Genomic DNA, 17,782 nt, shown 5'->3' with positions numbered 1-17,782 from the left:
ACAGAGCCTGTGCATCTTCCCCAGATTGCAGGGGTGGACTACGTGTACTTTGTCCAGAAGAACTCTCTGAACAGGCGAGAAAGGACTCTGCATATAGAAGCCTACAATGAAACCTTCTCTAACAGAGTCATCATTAACGAGCACTGCTCCTACACAGTGAGTAACAACAGGCCCTTGCTGGGGCTGCAGATGGAGCTGAGGCAGTGTTTAGATCTCAGGACTCAGAACTGGGGTTGTTCCTGGCTTTTGCCTTGCAAAAAAAAATAACCAGTGCACCGCCCTGAGTGATAATTGTTACTGTTAAATGTAACACGCTTGCCTCAGGAACGGAGACACGTGTGGCACCCTCTTGCTTGAGCATCTTCTCAGAGAGCAGAACACAACATAATTTGCTGTGTTTGACAGCTCTGTTTAGGCAAATCTGTGCTCTATAGCAGCAGTGTGGGACTTGGTGAGGCTGATGACACCCTGACAGAACTGCCAGAGGAAAGTTCAGCTGATTTGCCTTCTGCTCAGCTCAGACAGAAGTTCACTGAGTCGGCTACGTTTTAACCTATCTTTTTTTTCATTGTTCTTGGTCTTCAGTGCAAATGTTGATGCAGAGGAGTCTGGTGGCAGGCCTGCTGCTCTGCTCTGGTCATGGTTTATTTCTGAATGGCTCAGCCCATCCTCATGGGTTCTTACAGCATGTACTGTAGCAGTAGAACTTCAAATTGATGTTAAAGGTCAGATCCGAGCTAACAAATGTAACTGATTTATCTGTATTGTAGCACTCTTTTTATGTGCAGGTCATAACATTTTCTGTCGTGTTTAACCTGTGGTTAAAAGATCACTGCATGCCAAACCCACTTGACACTGTTATCTAGTCTTTTTGTAATTATTTCTGCCCTAACTTCCCGGGCATATTTAAAAATACTCTTCCACTTACCTGCAGTTTTTATGTGAAAGCTCTGCTTAAACAGGGGAAATGCTGTACAGAAAAGTGCATGTGGTAAATACATACAAAACACAGCACTTCTCTTTGCCCATTTGCTCTACTCAATCAAGAAGTTAGGTAAATACAAACACAGGTTTTTAATGGAAGAAGAAGGTGTTTCTAAAAGTTCATTTTTATTAAAGGTAACTTATAATTGAATTTATGAAAATACAGGAAGATTCTTAAGTGATGTTATGATTTGTACTTAGGCTGTACAAGCTATTCTTGTACCTCCCATTCCCTAATACAGAAACAGAAGATGAAGGGAAAAGGGTTTTTTTCTGTAGCTGTCTCCTTATAAAGTGTTAATCCTGTTCTTAGCCAAATTTAGCATGTTTTGAGGGGGAGGGGAACCCTAAGGCATCAGGCCAGTTGCATGCTCAGAAATCCAGCCTTTCGTGATGTTTTTATAATGACAAATTCAGAGCCTGGCCTAGAAATTGCTTGAACAAATCTATTTTATCCAAGAGAGTTTAAGAAACAGCTTTTTGTAACAGTATCAGCATCAATCATGAATTGTTTAGGTTGGAAAAGCCCTTTAAGATGGAGTCCAACTAAAAGTCTGTTTCAGGATCATGTCAGTAAACCAAGAGATAAGCTAAGAGGGAAGGTGTCAGCTGAGTGAAGAGTGTGCACTTCTGTCTGTGGCATTATCATAGGAGAACAGACTAAAACAGTTTTCATTCTACAAAAGGCTAAAGTACCTCATGGGTCAGTCTGTTGGCAGTCTGTCTGTTGGAAACATGTCTGGACTGCAGTGCCTGGGGATGCTGCCCCTGTCCTTGCTGCAGGGCTCAGCCTGGCTGAGCTGGCCCTGGGCTATCAGCCACAGCAGAGAGTTCCTTGTGGAGGCTTTTACCCTGTTCCACAGACACCCTGCAGCCCCAGCCCTTATCTAGACTGAGACAGTGTATAAACGTGCAGTCCTCTGGCTCGTGGCTCGTGCACTTGTGTTTCTTCACCCTTCCCTTTCTTGTTAAGACAAAAAAAAAAGCTGTGGGACCATGGAAGGACTTTTCAGCTTTTTGTCTTTTGGTGTTGCCTCTTCCCAACCGTGTTTTGCAAGTGAAGCAAGACACTGCAGATTCCACTTAAACTTTTGACTGTGAACCTCTAAAATAAGAAACATTTCAAATATTTTGGGGCGGAGGGGGGGAAACCTAAATGGATAACTGAGCTGTGTGATCTTTTGACTTGCAGGTTCACCCTGACAATGAAGATTGGACCTGTTTTGAACAGTCAGCAAGTCTGGATATCAAATCTTTTTTTGGATTTGAAAGCACAGTGGAAAAGATTGCCATGAAGCAATACACCAGCAATATTAAAAAGGTGAGCCTGCAGTTGGGAAGGATGTGCCTGGCTCCAAGTTACCAAAAGACACTGAGGCTGCTGCTAAGTAACAGGCTGCTCTGCTCAGGGAGCTGGGCTGCTTTGCTAAAAGCCTGGGGCAGTGTGTCTGTGTAGGGCTGTTTCAAGTGGAATCTTTAGAGGTCTGATCACTTAATTGGGTTTTCACCCCAATCCTTTCTGTGTCTAAATGGGTGGGTTTTTCAGTAGCTGAAGTAAATTTTCTTTTTTGAAGGGAAAAGAAATAATAGAATACTACCTGAAGCAGCTGGAGGAAGAAGGAATAACTTCTGTCCCTCGCTGGACTCCTCCTGTTGCATGTAAATCAGAGAGCAGCACATCCCACCCAAGGAGACCAGTGTCACCTGCCATTAATATCCCAGAGTCTGCCACAAAGGAGGGCTTGAACAACAAGGAGATCCTCAACAGCTCCAGCAGCCCCTCGGAGCCCACCGCAGGAACGCCCGATGGTATGGGGGTCTGATGTGTTCTACTGGGATGCTTTCTACTAGAGAGGCACTCAGCAGTGGGCAGCTTCTCCAGGGCAGCTGAGGAGCTCCACGTTGGCTCCATGCTTGGGGACATGCAGTGTTGAAGTGTGGGCTCACCAAGCAGTGACACGTGGCAGAGCTCAGGGAGCTGTTATGGGCTGAGCTCATGAGTGGAGGGCAGGTATGAGCAGAAAAACTCTTTGCTGTTCATTGGGTTGCAGATGAACAGTCTGCTGCTTGCCCTGAAATTCAGGGATGGGTATAACTATAGAAATAATGGGGAGAAAACAGCTGAAGCTTCCCTAGATACAGTCTTGTGGGAATTGGGGAAAATTCTTGCACTGGGAGAGCAAAGCTTCCCTATATATTTTTAGAAGCAGTAAGCCCAGTGGTGCTGTGGATTGATGAATCTGAGTATACTGGCAAAATGCTTTTACAAGTATCTGCTTTTGCTCCTTCCTTAGTTGCAGAAGGGTAATTTTACCTTCTTCATGAAGATGACTGTGTTTGTTGCCTTGCTCACCTTTTCATTGATTCAAAGGAGCTTTATTCAGTTCTGACTGCGCCAAAGACAGCAGCCACTTTGAGACAGCAGCAAATCAGATCACTTGGTGCTTGGCCTAGGTCAGTTCAGGACCACTCTGATCACCTGTAATCTCTTTTTAGATAAGCTGGATGCAGACTACATCAAGAGGTACCTGGGGGACCTGACCCCGATGCAGGAGAGCTGCCTCATCCGCCTGCGGCAGTGGCTCCAGGAGACGCACAAAGGCAAAGTGAGTTCCTGGGGTGTCCAGGGTGTGTGACACACAAGGTGGGCCTGAGGAAACCTCCTGCCACACCCCCTGGAGCTTACTCTTTCTGCTAAGTAGCCCTCCGTGATCAAAACCTAAATTTAAGCAGTGGCAATAGGAGGAGTTCGTTGTGACTGTCCAGCTGACTTTGCAGCTGAGGTGCTTCAATAATTAGCATGAAAGCCTCTCAGACGGTCAGTTAAACTGCCACAGGGCAATAACATCAGTTTTATAAGTCTTCCTGGTTTCTACAATGACCTTATTTTCACATTTGTTTGTTTTGGCCAAACATCATAGTCTTAAATACTGAAACAGTGGTAGCAGTGGAGCCAGTTAAGTCACTGATAGCAAAGCTGGGGTTTTTCCAGTGCCTTGTGATTTGCATGTGTGTCTCAGCTTCCTCTACCTTAACAATAAAATACAGTCTGTGTTCTGTCCTGATTTATTTAAATTGGACTGACTTGGTATGGTCATGCAGGTGGAAATGATTACATTAGAGTTCATGAAATTTTTATATCCCTTATGAAGGTAGCTGCAGTGCCTGACAGGGCTCAGGATTTTGTTTCAAACAAAGGCTGATTTCCTTGAGTAACTCCCAGTGTTACCCACCATCCTCTTGCATTGGTGCAGGGCAGCACATTTTTCAGCTTCTTTTGTTTGGGTTTCTGTTCTTGTTTCAAACCTTGAGTACAAAATTTGGTGTGGTTTTTTTAATAGATCCCAAAAGATGAGCACATTTTAAGATTCCTGCGTGCCCGGGACTTCAACATCGACAAAGCAAGAGAGATCCTTTGCCAGTCACTCACGTGGCGTAAGCAGCACCAGGTGGATTATATTCTGGACACCTGGAATCCTCCCCAAGTGCTCCAGGATTACTATGCAGGAGGCTGGCATCACCATGACAAAGGTATGGTTTCAGTACAAAATATGTATTGAACAGCCATTTTACATTTTGAATCAAAGGTGATAGTTGTCCCTCTGTTAGCTAGAGGTGGCTGGTTGGAACTTCTCAGTTGTTAAGTACTAAAGACACTTAAATTCATAGAATATTTTGGGTTGAAGGGAATTTAAAGTAATCTTGTTTCATCTCCCTGCCATGGGCAGGGACACCTTCCACTAGAGCAGGTTGCTCAGAGCCCCATCCAGCCCGGCCTTGAACACTTCCAGGGGCATCCTCAGTTTCTCTGGGCAGCCTTTTCAGTGCCTTTGCCAGCCCTTAGCTGCTGATCCAGGAGGCAGACCCTTGGATCAGAGTCTTTCTGACTAATACTGACATACTTAAGTCTGCTTTGCCAGGAGCTTAAAAAAATTGATTAATTGCACTTCTGTAGTGCTCTGAGATGCTTAAAAGGGTGTTAGGCAAATGCTGAGTGTGCTCTTTCAGTGATTAAAAGATGTTTGTAAATAAGTATATCTTTGTAATCAATTTATTTCTGATGTTGTATGAGTCTGCTGATGGCATAAATTAATATTTATTTGGCATTACAATCAGCTTAATGATAAGAAGTGGAATGTTGAAAAAACATCAAATAGAGAAGGTTTGTTTAAGAAGAGAAGCAGCTTTGACTGAATTCCCTTTGTACTGTGAGCCACAGCCTGACACACTCCCCTGTCCCTCTGCTTTATCGTGCACTGATCTTGTTGCTAATACATACATAGAAATGAAACACCTTGGAATTTGTGGCTTGAGGCAAGCTGGGCTCTTTAGATAAGGAAATGATCTCTTACTGTGAGTGATCTGTGCTATGATTGAGTCTTTTCCCACCAGGCACCATTGTTTCTGCTCAGCTCTTCCTTTTTCAAGCAGCATATGAAACAGGGCAAGATGCTGTCAGCAGTAGTGGCCAGGAGACAGGGAGGATGCAGCAGAAGTTTAATCCCAGAGCTTGAATGGCTCTTCCCTGCTGCTCTGGGTTTGACAGACCTCAAACTGAGAAAATGGAAAATAAGAATGTGCCTGTAAGGATTGTAGGGAAAAAGACCTGTTAATAAGTTCTCCCTTTCAGCCCGTTCCTTGTCTGTCCTTTGCAAAGACTTCCTCTGTCAATAGCACACAACTTGGTCCTGCCAGCGAGCAGAAAGGTGCAGAATGCATCAAAAGCTTGTTTAATGTTCTGCTGAGGAGTTCTTCAGTCTTGTGGTGAACTTTGTGCCCCCTCCCTTCCCCTGCAGTTCCTTTGATCTCTCTTGCAGCATGCCCACAAGTACAGCATGGCTTTGTCAATAATGGAAACACAATTTCGGAACTGATCAGTTCTCTATAATTTAAAATTTTACAGCGGTAGGTGCTTTTTTTAAACCCTCTTTTCTAGTATTGCTCCTTTCCTCCTACAGATGCTAAATGTGCCAAACTTAAGCTGGGTGAATGCTGTGTGGCTTTTAGTGCTACAGCAAAGGCAGCAGTGATAACGAAGCATGTTGTCTAGAATGAGCTGTCAGTGCTAAAGAATAGAAGTTATTATTTTGGCTTGCAATTAGCACAGTTTTCTGTACATCTGCGTGGCTTTTATTTTGACAGGAATGCTTCAATCTAATGTCTTTTTAAAATCACAAAGCTCTAATGGAATATAAATTGTACAGTGATAGCACTGTCAGCTGAGACTCTCCTTCATGTGTCATTTGGGTGGACCAGGGTTACTGAGCTGTTAGTTTGGGTTTGGAGGCATCTGTGTCTGGGAGGGAGGGAGGGAGACCTGCTATGAAGCTTAATAGCAGTTTTTGTTTAGTGTTTCAAAAGCTAAACAGTACATTCCAAGATAAGTGTGTGCCGATGTTAAAATAACATTTTCTTTTAGTCCACCTGATAAAACATAAAACACTGTGAACTTTCATGGGGGCAGTGTCTTTGCCAAATAAATAACTTGCCTTGACTCTGTAGTTTTGGTTGGTTGTTGGTTTTTTTAATAGTGTATTTTTTGTGGTTTCTCCCCTTGTATCTTAAAGGACTTAATGATAATTTGATAACCTCCTTTGCAGCTGTTGGAGGGGAGTGAAGCTGCACAGACCACAGGACTTGAGGGAGATTTTTATGTAGAAAGCTTCCTTTTTTTCTTCTTTTTATATTGTATGTTAACATATTCACTTTAATAAGCTGGTGATTATTTAGCCTGTGTATTAGAATAGATGAAGCAAAGCTTAACAAGTGCATCACAGCTTTAGGAGGAGGCTGGGAGCTGTTTTGGACAACTAAGGGCCAGAGATGCAAGCTCTGATTCTCAATTTCAGCCAACACAGTAATACAGCTTAATGCCTGAGTATCCTGCCAGTGTCAGGCTGCCCCAGTGTGCAGGCAGACTGTGGAAAGGCAGGGCTTTAATGCAGAGGGTCCAGCTGAAGCTGATCTCTGGAGCAGAGTCTGTTCTCACCAGGCTTACCCTGCATGAGCGGGGCTGTGTGCCAGTTCTGCACAGTGACAGAGCTGGAGTGTGGCTCCAGCAGACTCTGCAGAGGGCAGGCTCTGGGTTAACACATGGTTTCATTAATTCCCACATGTCAGGATGGCTATTTTTCAGGAAAGGTTGCTGTAAACTCTCCAGAGCAATATTGCATCCCATGTGATAAAAGCCTTACAGCCTTCCTTGCAGCTCTGCAGTTACAGGAAAAGCTTCAGTTCATTGGTGTACCTGAGCTGTCCTGGAAGCTAAGAATAGTCTGTGTCATTAATTGTGTATACCAAGGTCTGGAGTGTACTGATGTACTCAAAGTCCTTTGAACTTTCCATGCAGGTCAGGGAGCTATTTTTGAATCAGGTTATCTCCACTTTGCAGCTCGCTTACAGGTAATCTGTTGGTGTAGCTGCACAGTCATGTTTATGTTGCCATCTGCTCCTGACTCTTCCTCTTGCAGGGGAGGTTTAACTGTTATGGTTTGTTTCCATCAGAATTCTTTAGAAGTAGCTCTCTCAAATGTCTCTTGCTGTGTTGGGTGAGGGTGCTGTTGGTTTGTGTCTCTGCAGACGGGCGCCCGCTGTACGTGCTGAGGCTGGGCCAGATGGACACCAAGGGCTTGGTGCGAGCGCTGGGGGAGGAGGCCTTGCTGCGCTACGTGAGTGTTCCCAACACTGGATATTTTAGTTTAGAAATTCCCTCTGCCACAGCATCCATCACTGGCTATTCTCATGTGCTCTCTGGCTGTCAGTTTTTGGTTGGAATACGTCTGAAAGCCCCTGGTAGCCGTTCCTGGTGCTTTCTTTCCCACTGCAGGCTGATGGTGGAAAGGTGGAGTTCCTGGCAGCTCCCGTGGTTATTGATTGGCATTTGCACAGATTCTTTTGCACTTGTGGAGGGCTTCAATCTCCAGTCTCTGCTCTTGTACAGAAGAGAAAATGCCACACTCAGGTTTTTGTCAAGCCTGTACTCCAAGGATAAGAATCATTTATTTTTAAAGAAAAAGTGCTTGCCTGTAGTTCTGCCTTCTCTAAAGGCATCACTCAGACTGTTGGCTGTGGATCTGCTCAGCTTCCAAGCAGAAAGCTGGCAGAATTCCAGGTTTGCACTAACTTTTTTTGACTCCTAGTAATGACAGGAGCAGCCATAGTGACTATTAAAAGCAGGGGCTGGATTTTACTTTTCTCTCCTAGTGGCGTTTCCAAGCAGACACTAATTTTGTTTGCTTGTCTTGGTTCTGTTTCAAGGTTACTTTCTGTGATTTCAAAAGGGGGTTTAATTTCTGAGTAATTAGGGATAATTGTAGTGATTTCTAGTTCATTCTTTAGAGGAGGGAAAAGTTTATGCTGGTTTGATCTTGTAGTTTTAATTAATCTTTGGATATAAACATATTTTCTTTATCCCACCTACTGAGCTTGAGGCTGTCTTTTCTAAATCCCACTCTTTCTTGTGCAGGTTCTTTCAATAAATGAAGAAGGGCTGAGGCGATGTGAGGAGAATACAAAAGTATTTGGCAGGCCAATAAGGTAAAATCTCTCTGTGGGAATTAGCTGCTTTCATGGGGTGTGTGGGGGGAATGTCAGGCAGTGGAACAAGCAGAGGACAGGCTGTGTCTCACATGCAGGTGCAAGCACAGGTACAGTTAATTAAGAGCCTCCCCAATTAGTGCTAGAGGGACTGTGGCTGGGGAAGCCTGAGGGATGCACAACACCTGCCCCAGCAGCCTTTGCCTGGTGTTCATAATGGTTCTGTTGGGGCTGGTACTCTTCAGCTCTCTTGTACTGCTGGATATCTGCAGAGCAGTGCAGCCCAACTCCCAGATCTGTTTGAGAGGGGATTCTACAGGCATTGGTGCAAGCTGCCAAGAAAGCAGGCCACGATAATATCATGAGTAACATTTCCAGGAGTTTGAGGTGTGGCTTCCATGTCACTTGTTCATCCATAGTCCACTCCAAGGCTCATTACACTCAGTTCTGGTTTCATTCTCCATTTATTATACGTGGCTACTCAGCTCTTGATTCAAGGTGAGGTCATGAGGCTCCTGCGAAACCTGGGATCTGATTTTCCAGGTTCTGGCATGACTTCGTGGGAAGTTCAGTCAAAAGTGGTTTGCTAGCCCATCTTTAAGTCATTGTAGGGGTCACTTGTGAAAGTGGCAAAATGAATTTAAGGGCATGGAACGAAGGCAGAACCAGCCTTGAAAAGATGCCATGTTTCTTAGACTCTCTCCAGTTTCTGCCTCCTTCCCCTAATCTGTAATGTCCAGGGATGTGTCTGCTTATCCTGTCCCTGTTAGAGAACTTGCTGCCCTAGCTCTCCAAGGGAGGTCAAATCCAAGGAGAGGTCTCATGTGTGTAACAATGGAATGGTGTTGCCTGCTGGATCTTCATTTGTAGCCGTAATCCTAAAGGGCTGCATATTAAACATTTAGAGTGAAACAAAGAAGGGTTTGGTGTTTCATAGAAGCCTTATGCATAATGTAATGGCTGCTGGCTGGTGCAGCACAGCTGTAAATCTTGAATTCCTGCCCAGGGCGAGACCTGAACTTGGAAAGAAACTGAAACACATGCTGCAGCTCAGTAGTTAGTATTAAGAACATATCTCTTCCTATAGAAAAAGCTTCCTTCCCTGAGATCTGACAACAGAATTAGCTTTGACGTGTATTGGCACCGTTGTGCACTGTGTTAATAGAAAATCTGCACTGTGAATGTTAAATTGCTTCAGAGCAGCAGCGTGGCCACTTAATTGATCTCGCAGTAAAAGCAGTGCTTTAATGTTTGGGCTGACTGTTGACAGGATCTTTTTTTGGCTTCGTATGAACTGAACCTTTATCTGGAATCTGAAATGTCTGTGGGAGAATGTGCAGGGTGTGCAGAGTGATCATTGCACACCCCTTAAACTCCAGTGTCTACGGGCAGCACAAAGCAAGGAGGTAAAACAAGAAACCAAAACGTGCAGAGGCTCCCCACATTTCAGTATGTTGGGCACTTGCAGAAGCAAGGAGAATTTTGATGCTATTGAGATTTTTCTTCTTGTCTTTCTCAAATTCAGCTCTTGGACCTGTCTAGTAGACCTGGAAGGCTTGAACATGAGGCATTTATGGAGACCTGGTGTCAAGGCCTTGCTGAGAATCATCGAGGTGGTTGAAGCTAATTACCCTGAGACCTTGGGTCGTCTTCTTATCCTAAGAGCACCTCGAGTATTCCCAGTTCTCTGGACACTGGTATGTGTGTAATCCAAGGTATTACTCAGTTCTCTCAGTTTGTGAAAGCACTTCAGAGATCAGGCTGTATGTGCAGCAAATGCTGCCATTTGGAAACATGTCCTTTATGTAGGATTCCTGGAGTGGGTTAAAAACCACCACCTAAGAACCTGCTTACATAGTTAGTTAATTTGGCTTCTTTGTGGTGTGAGCTTTGCATAACCAGGATGGTAACACTCAACGTGATCAAAACTGATTCTTTCAAAATTGACTTGAAAACAATGTAAATTGACTTGAGAAAAATGTGAGGGGCTGATCTGTTGTGTTTTTCTTTTGTTGTAGGTTAGTCCATTCATTGATGACAACACTAGAAAGAAATTCCTTATTTATGCTGGAAATGACTACCAGGGTCCTGGGGGACTGCTGGATTACATCGATAAAGAAATTATCCCTGATTTCCTCGGTGGAGAGTGCATGGTATGAATATAAACGATTGTGTAAAGCAACTTATTAGTGTTTTTTTTATTTTTCCTCTCCTCTAAGCAAAGAAGTCTGTAAGCACAGAGTGATTCCTGCTGTAGTTTGGAGGTGGGGGCTATGGTGTAGGATTCCAGGCTCAGTGCTGTTTTCTACATCCACTTTAATAAGAGCAGTACAATGCTTCTCTAGGATGAGTATCAAATACCTTATCAGAACAGCCAAGCACAGCTAAAAGCCACAGTCTGTTCCCTGGAAAGTTCAGGCAAACATGGTTGCAGAGCTCTGAGCAAGAGTTGTCACCAGCAGCTGATCCAAAGAGCCTGTGTCACCTAAAAACCAATCCCATAAGGAGCCTGTGGGAACATGTGGCACATGAGAGGGCTCAACAAACAGCCCAGTCTCCTCACACAGGGTGTGCAGTGAGCCCCAGCAAACCAGAAAAACGCTTTACTGCAGGATACTGTGATTTCTCAGTCCCTTGTCACATGCTTTCATAGCTATTTCCTGCCTGGACCTTGGGTGTCAGTTGGATCTGGCATTGTAACATCTCACTGACAATCCTGTAAGGTTTGTTTCACCTGTAATGTTTTTGACAACACAGGTTCGCTGTGTTTTCAGCCCCTGTATGCTCTCTAGATTAATTTCTGTACCATTCTTGAAAGTTCATCTGTGTCTGTTCCAACAGAGCCTCAAATGATAATGAAGTACAGTTAGATGTGTTGGAGTAGAGCACGTGTTTATCTCCAGTGCAGCTTTTTGCTGCAGCAGTAGCTTTCAGTGTTATCTAATTTGGAACTCAAAGCTGGCAAAATCCACTGCTTAAGTAAGCAAAAGTGAATGTTACCAGGAAGCAAATTGCTACAGTACTTCCTGCCAGTTACAGGCAGTGGCAGTCTCTCTCTTCTTCTTTACTTCTGTGTATTTGAATAAAAATGACTTCGCTGAGATCTTTTCAAGTCTCTGTTGTAATTCAGTTACCAAACACTTCTACTTCCCCAGACACTTCTGTGGAACCTGTTGTCAGCTGCATTGCTGCAGGCTTCTTAGAACAGAAGTTTGCTTAGGGAAGTTGTGTAATCACTTCCAGTACTGAGTTATCAGACAGCTGTAACTTCAAAACTGTTAACTTTCCTGGCTTCAGTGTCCTTTCACCTGCTTGGAAATCTACTGTATCTCCCACTACCCCTCGTTAAGTTCAGCTACCCCAGTTCTTTCAGGTCTCTGTAGCTCTGTTTTTTAGACTTAGTAACCATTGCCACTTCCCTCAGGATTCTGAACTGTCTCCCATCTTTCTTCGGTGTATGGTGGTGTAAATGATAATTACAGCCTTTCCACAGTCCCTTTCTGGAGTGGTGGCTGTTGTGAATGTACAGGATCTGTTCCCCTGGTGTCCAGTTCTGCAAACATCTCACCCAGATCACTGTAAAAAAGAACTGCGTGTGTATCATGTACAAGCTATAAAACTACTTTCAGACTGTTCCCTTCTCCAGAGTATTGCTGAATGTTTGTTTCTGAAGCTGGCAGGCAGTGAACATGATGGGATGGTCACAGGAGATAATTTTTAATGGTTTTTTTTTTGTTTTAGTGTGAAGTACCAGAGGGTGGGCTGGTTCCCAAGTCCCTCTACCGGACAGCAGAAGAGTTGGAAAATGAAGACATCAAGCTTTGGACTGAAACAATCTACCAGTCTGCAAGTGTCTTCAAAGGAGCTCCACACGAGGTACAGCTCCAGCTGCCCTTTGCTTTCATCTCAGCCCTCTGCTCTGAGCCCTTGTCTTTTGGCCTGGGAATGGTCTATTGCTTGTTTATTTAGTTGCTGTGCTTCCACCTTCTGTAGCTGGTGCACGGTGATGCTTTAGTAGCTGAAGTTTGTGACTGTTTCTCCTGTTGTTTTGTTGCCATTTAGGGTATATCACTGGTTTTCATTCTATTCAAAGCTATGTTCTTCTAAGCAAAGCAAGCAATATTCTCAGAAGCTGTTGGAAAGCTTCTGAAAGTCTTGTGTTAAAAGAGACACCCCATCAGGAGGGAATTTGTATCCTTAATGCCTTTTTTTGACTATTAAAAAGCCTTTTTAATAATAGAAACTAAGCCCAGCAACAAAAAAAGCTCTGTTCTTTGTCTTTTTTTCCTGTAGGAGTTTGCCTTTACTGAGCAAATTGCTGTTGTCTAATGTGTCTTTCCTGTCTCAGGTTCTCATCCAGATCGTGGACGCCTCGTCTGTGATCACATGGGATTTTGATGTGTGCAAGGGCGACATTGTTTTTAACATCTTCCATTCCAAAAGAGCCCCACAGCCTCCCAAAAAGGACTCTCTGGGAGCTCACAGTATTACATCCCCTGGTGGGAACAATGTCCAGCTGATAGACAAAGTCTGGCAGCTGGGGCGTGACTATAGCATGGTGGAGTCTCCCCTGATCTGCAAAGAAGGGGAGAGTGTGCAGGTGAGAGAGGAGAGAGGCAGATGGAGCCAAAGCTGCCTGTTCTTACTCACAGCACTGATGACTGAGTGCTGGGCTGGCTGCTTGCTTTTGGCCAGCATTTCAGCTGCTGTTCAGGCTGGGTGCTGCAGGGAGCAGGGATGGGATTTATGTGGGATCTGCTGTGAGGGGAAGTTGCCATCAGTCCGGTAGTGACTGAGATGGATCAGCAAGGAACCTGGGGAAGCCACCTGAACCAAAATGCACATCCAGAAAGTAGCAAAACATGCTTAGTGCTGTAATTCTGACAGTTATTTTCTGAAGCAAACAGTCTGTTTGAGGAGTATCACAGTGCCTGCCCTCATTAATGAGAGAGGGCTGGAAATCAAGTCAGAGCTTCTGTGCATTTGTCCCTCTAATGGGCAGTGTAAGAGCTCCTGATGGCCAAAGCTCCTGAAGGTTTTTTATGCCATTTACAACCTGTCCTTTAATTCCAAGTTTGGTATAACGTGCAGCATGTTCACAGTCACGCTGCCACTGCTGTTCCTGTTCACTTGAAATGAGTCAGCCTCTGAAAAAGCAGCTCCTTAAGTCACCAAGATGGAAGTGTTAAACTGGAAATATGGGCAGTGACCTCTTGACTGTGAGGCAGGAGCCTTGACTGCTCTTTTCACTGTCTCAAAAGGACAGCTGTGAAGGAAAATAATGGAAAAAAATGGATATTGTTTTAAAGCAGAACTTGTTCTTTCAGTATATTAAACCCTAACCCCTCTACACTATCAAAAAGCTGGAGGAACTGCTGGTGTTCCATCCCAGCTTTGATAAGGATGTTGTGCAGGGAGAGTCTCCCAGCACTGCCATTTGCCTTAGGAGCTGAAATATTGGCATTGGGGAAAAATTCTGGGCATGTAGGCACTTTTTCTAAGCTTAGAAAAGAAATGTCAAGCCTACAAATCTCTATTAACCAAGTTAATTTTTGATTTTTGTTGTGTCTGCTTGCAGGGCTCCCACGTGACCAGGTGGCCTGGCTTCTACATTTTACAGTGGAAATTCCACAGCATGCCTGCCTGTGCTACAACCAACCTGCCTCGTGTGGATGATGTGCTGGCATCTCTACAGGTGTCCTCTCACAAATGTAAAGTGATGTACTATACAGAAGTGATAGGATCTGAAGATTTCAGGTATGTCTGGCCAAGGTCAGCCAATGTCAAACCTTTCTGATTATTTGGATGATCAAGTCAGTGTCAACTTCATTTAAATACAAGTAAATTGTGAGGGCCTTAAAAAGTTGCACTGAGGACAGCTAATGTATAAAAGGGGTTAATCAGTTACCTCGTGGTAATCATCACTGGTCACTTGGCTCTGCTTTGAGAACTTGTTGGGCTTGGCAGGTTGTCCTGTAGAAGGGGGTGCAATTCAGATTTCAGTTATTGAATTTCATTTTCTGCCAGTGGATAAACTTGACTGAAATTAAATCTCCGTCTCTTTGAACAGCATCTGGTTTTTTGAAAGGAGTGCAGTGTCCTCATTATTTTATGTGGTGAGGCAGAAAAGCTTTTGAGTATCTGCACCAAAGCTGTTACTTGCTTTTTATTCAGTGTGCAGACAAATATAGATGCAGAGCAGAAATCAAAATCTTCACGTGTTCTGAAGCTTAAAACTGCTTGCTTGCTTTTTTTCTGCAGGGGATCTATGACCAGCCTTGAATCAAGCCACAGTGGATTCTCCCAGCTCAGTGCTGCCACCACCTCCTCTAGCCAGTCCCATTCCAGCTCCATGATTTCCAGGTAGTGCCACAACAGCTGAAAAGCAAATGGATGTGATGGCTGGACCCTCGCCCATGGCAGCTGACTGCAATACAGCATATTCAACTGGCAATTGTGCAAAAAAACCCCACCCCAAAAAGCCTTTTATAGATAGTAAAGTAGCTGTTTGAATTTTACACTTAGTGGTTTTGGTCTTTGTTAGATCCAGCAGCTTGTCTCTTAACTTTAACCCTTTTTCCTAACTCAGCCATAAATATTTTTGCAAGTGTGCTTGCACAAATCCTAACTGAACACAAGGGCTCTTACTGAAAAGGAAAAACAACCAGTGCACCAGTTAAGAATGAATTTTTTTTTTTTAAACTCTGTAGATGTTAAAAAGCAAAAAAGAAAAACCCTACCAAAAATGCTCCGTAGTGCATTAGAGATCAACTGCAAGTCTCCTGTCAGGACACTCCTTGCCATCCTGAGAAATCCCCTGTGATCTTCCAGTGCTGTAAACTGTTCTCCTGTTGCCACTAATGATGTCCGAGACAAAGAACAGCAGTTGCTGGATACTTGACTTTGTGAGTCCATTTTTTTCAAAGCATGCCCACAGAGCTGTGGCCAGGCTGTAACACTAAATATAACTTTTGTATGAGCACATTTCTGGGGAATTTGAGCTCTGCGTCTTGCTGGGTTGAAGCAATTTGTTCTTTCCTGAGATGTGTGCGTGGAGCACTGCAGAGAGAGAGGCAGAGAGCAGGCTCTTCCTCACTGTGTCACACTGGGCTCATCCAGGGCTGCTCTGAGCTTTTGTTCCCAGCTCTGTGCTGGAGCTTCACTCTGCTTCCTTAGTGCATTCCAAGCAAAGTGATCTTGCTGAGATTCTCTTCTTGTCAGGAATTTATGCAGAGTTGCAGCTTGCTGCTTAAACCAGTCTGAAGGAGGTGTGGCTTCCATCCTTCCTGAGCACTTCTCCCTCCTTGGGGCCTCCTGTTCTTCCCTGCACCTGGCAGAAATAGAGCACCTGAGTTCTGATCAGCCTTCCTGTGGGCAGGGAGCTCGGGGATCTTCCCTCTGAGTGATACAGGAGAAGATGCTCTAGGGATTTTCTCCACCTTTTTCACTACTGCCACTGCCAGAGGTGACCTGCCATTTGGGATTCTGTCCCAGTTTCCCAGGCCCAAGTTGGACTCCTGCTGAACTCAGTTCAGGTGTTCTTCCCTCTCAAGCCCTCTCTCTATGCACAGCAAAAGGCTCTAAAGACTGAACTGTCAGGCAAATACCACACCTGGCAGTGGAGCAGAGAAGATTTTGGTCTGAAATGCAGCAGGATTTGCACAGTTAGACCCTGCTTGGTCTTTCCTTACCCTCACAGAGCTGAATTGTCCATGCAGGCACAAGGAGCTTTTGTGCTGGCTGCAGTCTCTGCTAGGAAGTGGGGTAGGCTCTGGTTTGGGTCAGTGGTGGAGGAGCTTATGGAGGTGTTGCACTTGGAAAGCAGAACTCACTTGAGATTCTGGATCCCCTGCCTGAGGAAAGCTGGTTCTGAACTCAGTGCAAAGCTTTTTTATGGCTGCAGAGCTCCTGAGAGGCAGGTGCCAGACCCCTGACAGCAGCTCTGCTGCAGCCCCGTTCTGCCTGTGGCACGTGGCAGAGCTGACAGGTATTTTAGTAACAGAGGGCCTCAGAGACCAGCCTCCTTAAACTGAACCAAACTGGTCTGTTCTGGAGCTTTTTTAGGACTCAGAAGCTGAAGGTTAAGCTGTTACTTAGGCTGCCAGAGTGGGCTGTTGTGTGAGACAGGTCTCTGCTTTGGTGTCACACAGCTCCCACCCAGTATCTGCACAGGCTGTGGCTCCAGGGCTGCTCCACCCCAGTTGCTCACACCAGGAACCAGTATTCCCAGCGCAGGGAGTGCACCTGGAGCACAGTGAGGTTCACCTGCTGACACTCATGGCATTTCTTCCCATTCACCAGGCTGTAAGGGCTGAAGATGGACCTGTTTCTCTCTCTCTCTCTCTCTCTCTCTCTCAGATGGCGATTTTGCTGACAACTGTAAAGAATCTGCTCCATTCAACACTCCACATCTGTCCAGGTGTCTGGCTTTGTAGACCTTTTTGAGTTGCAGTCCCTTTTCAAGTCTGAAGATTTATATTTTTGTTTTTCACTTGAGCTGGCTCAAAAGTGGCACTTTGGGTTTTTCCTGCTGTTGATCTTAACACATCTTTTAGAGCTCAAAGCACATGACAGCACAAACAGCTGGGGAGATAAAATTCCAGAAAAACAATAGTTAATCTTCCTCTAAGCAAAGTGCTGTGGCAATATGACTTGATCACTGCAGTCGAACTAATTAATTTCCCATACCCTGGTCTTTCTTTGTGTGATACTGCTCTTCTTTCTCTCAGCCAATGACTCTTCTGTTGGCATCTTTCCTGTTATCAGTGTCCTTCACTTCCCTGTCCCTCCTCATGAACTGCATATCAAATTCTGTAAATGTTTTGTATACATAATACCTCATTCTTGGTAATAAAATACAGATAGTCTTTAAAAGATTTTTTTATTGTTATCAATAAATGTGAACTGTTTGGAAAAAAAAAAGGGGGGGCAGTCTCTTTATTTCATTCATCTGCTGCAAAGCTTCCAGGTTATTTTATGTGCTGGATTCAGTGCTGGGTGAGGGAGGGGCTCCCTGGCTGCCCCCACCACTGACACCTCGGGCAGGAGGCTGAGACAATCACACTCGGGAAATGACGGGCTTTAATTAGTAGAAGTAGACTAAGCTTCAGCTATTTTTAAAACAGGAGCCAATAAACATCAAACTGGGGGTTTTCTAACTCCTGAAGCTGGAGCAGAGGCTGCAGCGTGTTTATGGTTGGTCTTTCAAATTTGATCCAAGCTGTGAAGCTTTTATAAATGAGAATCTTTAACCGTGGCCATG

The 17,782-nt window shown here is 44.6% G+C and overlaps 1 protein-coding gene across 1 annotated transcript in view; it reads left to right on the top strand.

The window, feature by feature from the left end:
- SEC14L1 (SEC14 like lipid binding 1) overlaps positions 1-17,433 on the top strand; it is a 41,721-nt gene extending 24,288 nt beyond the window's left edge. The window contains exons 4-17 of the mRNA XM_082294277.1: positions 25-156; positions 2,177-2,305; positions 2,559-2,793; positions 3,481-3,590; positions 4,326-4,515; positions 7,564-7,652; positions 8,450-8,520; positions 10,046-10,217; positions 10,539-10,673; positions 12,262-12,396; positions 12,869-13,120; positions 14,099-14,277; positions 14,782-14,883; positions 16,879-17,433. Of these exons, the coding sequence (XP_082150403.1) occupies positions 25-156; positions 2,177-2,305; positions 2,559-2,793; positions 3,481-3,590; positions 4,326-4,515; positions 7,564-7,652; positions 8,450-8,520; positions 10,046-10,217; positions 10,539-10,673; positions 12,262-12,396; positions 12,869-13,120; positions 14,099-14,277; positions 14,782-14,883; positions 16,879-16,894 (1,947 nt within the window). The 3' untranslated portion in view covers positions 16,895-17,433. The remainder of the gene's footprint in view (positions 1-24; positions 157-2,176; positions 2,306-2,558; positions 2,794-3,480; positions 3,591-4,325; positions 4,516-7,563; positions 7,653-8,449; positions 8,521-10,045; positions 10,218-10,538; positions 10,674-12,261; positions 12,397-12,868; positions 13,121-14,098; positions 14,278-14,781; positions 14,884-16,878) is intronic.
- Positions 17,434-17,782: the final 349 nt, after the last annotated feature.

Source organism: Coloeus monedula (assembly GCF_965178545.1).
Source record: "Coloeus monedula genome assembly, chromosome: 19".
In the NCBI taxonomy this organism is placed as follows: domain Eukaryota; kingdom Metazoa; phylum Chordata; class Aves; order Passeriformes; family Corvidae; genus Coloeus; species Coloeus monedula.
Note: the sequence above shows the minus strand (reverse complement) of the source record. Positions and strands in the feature narration are given on the sequence as shown.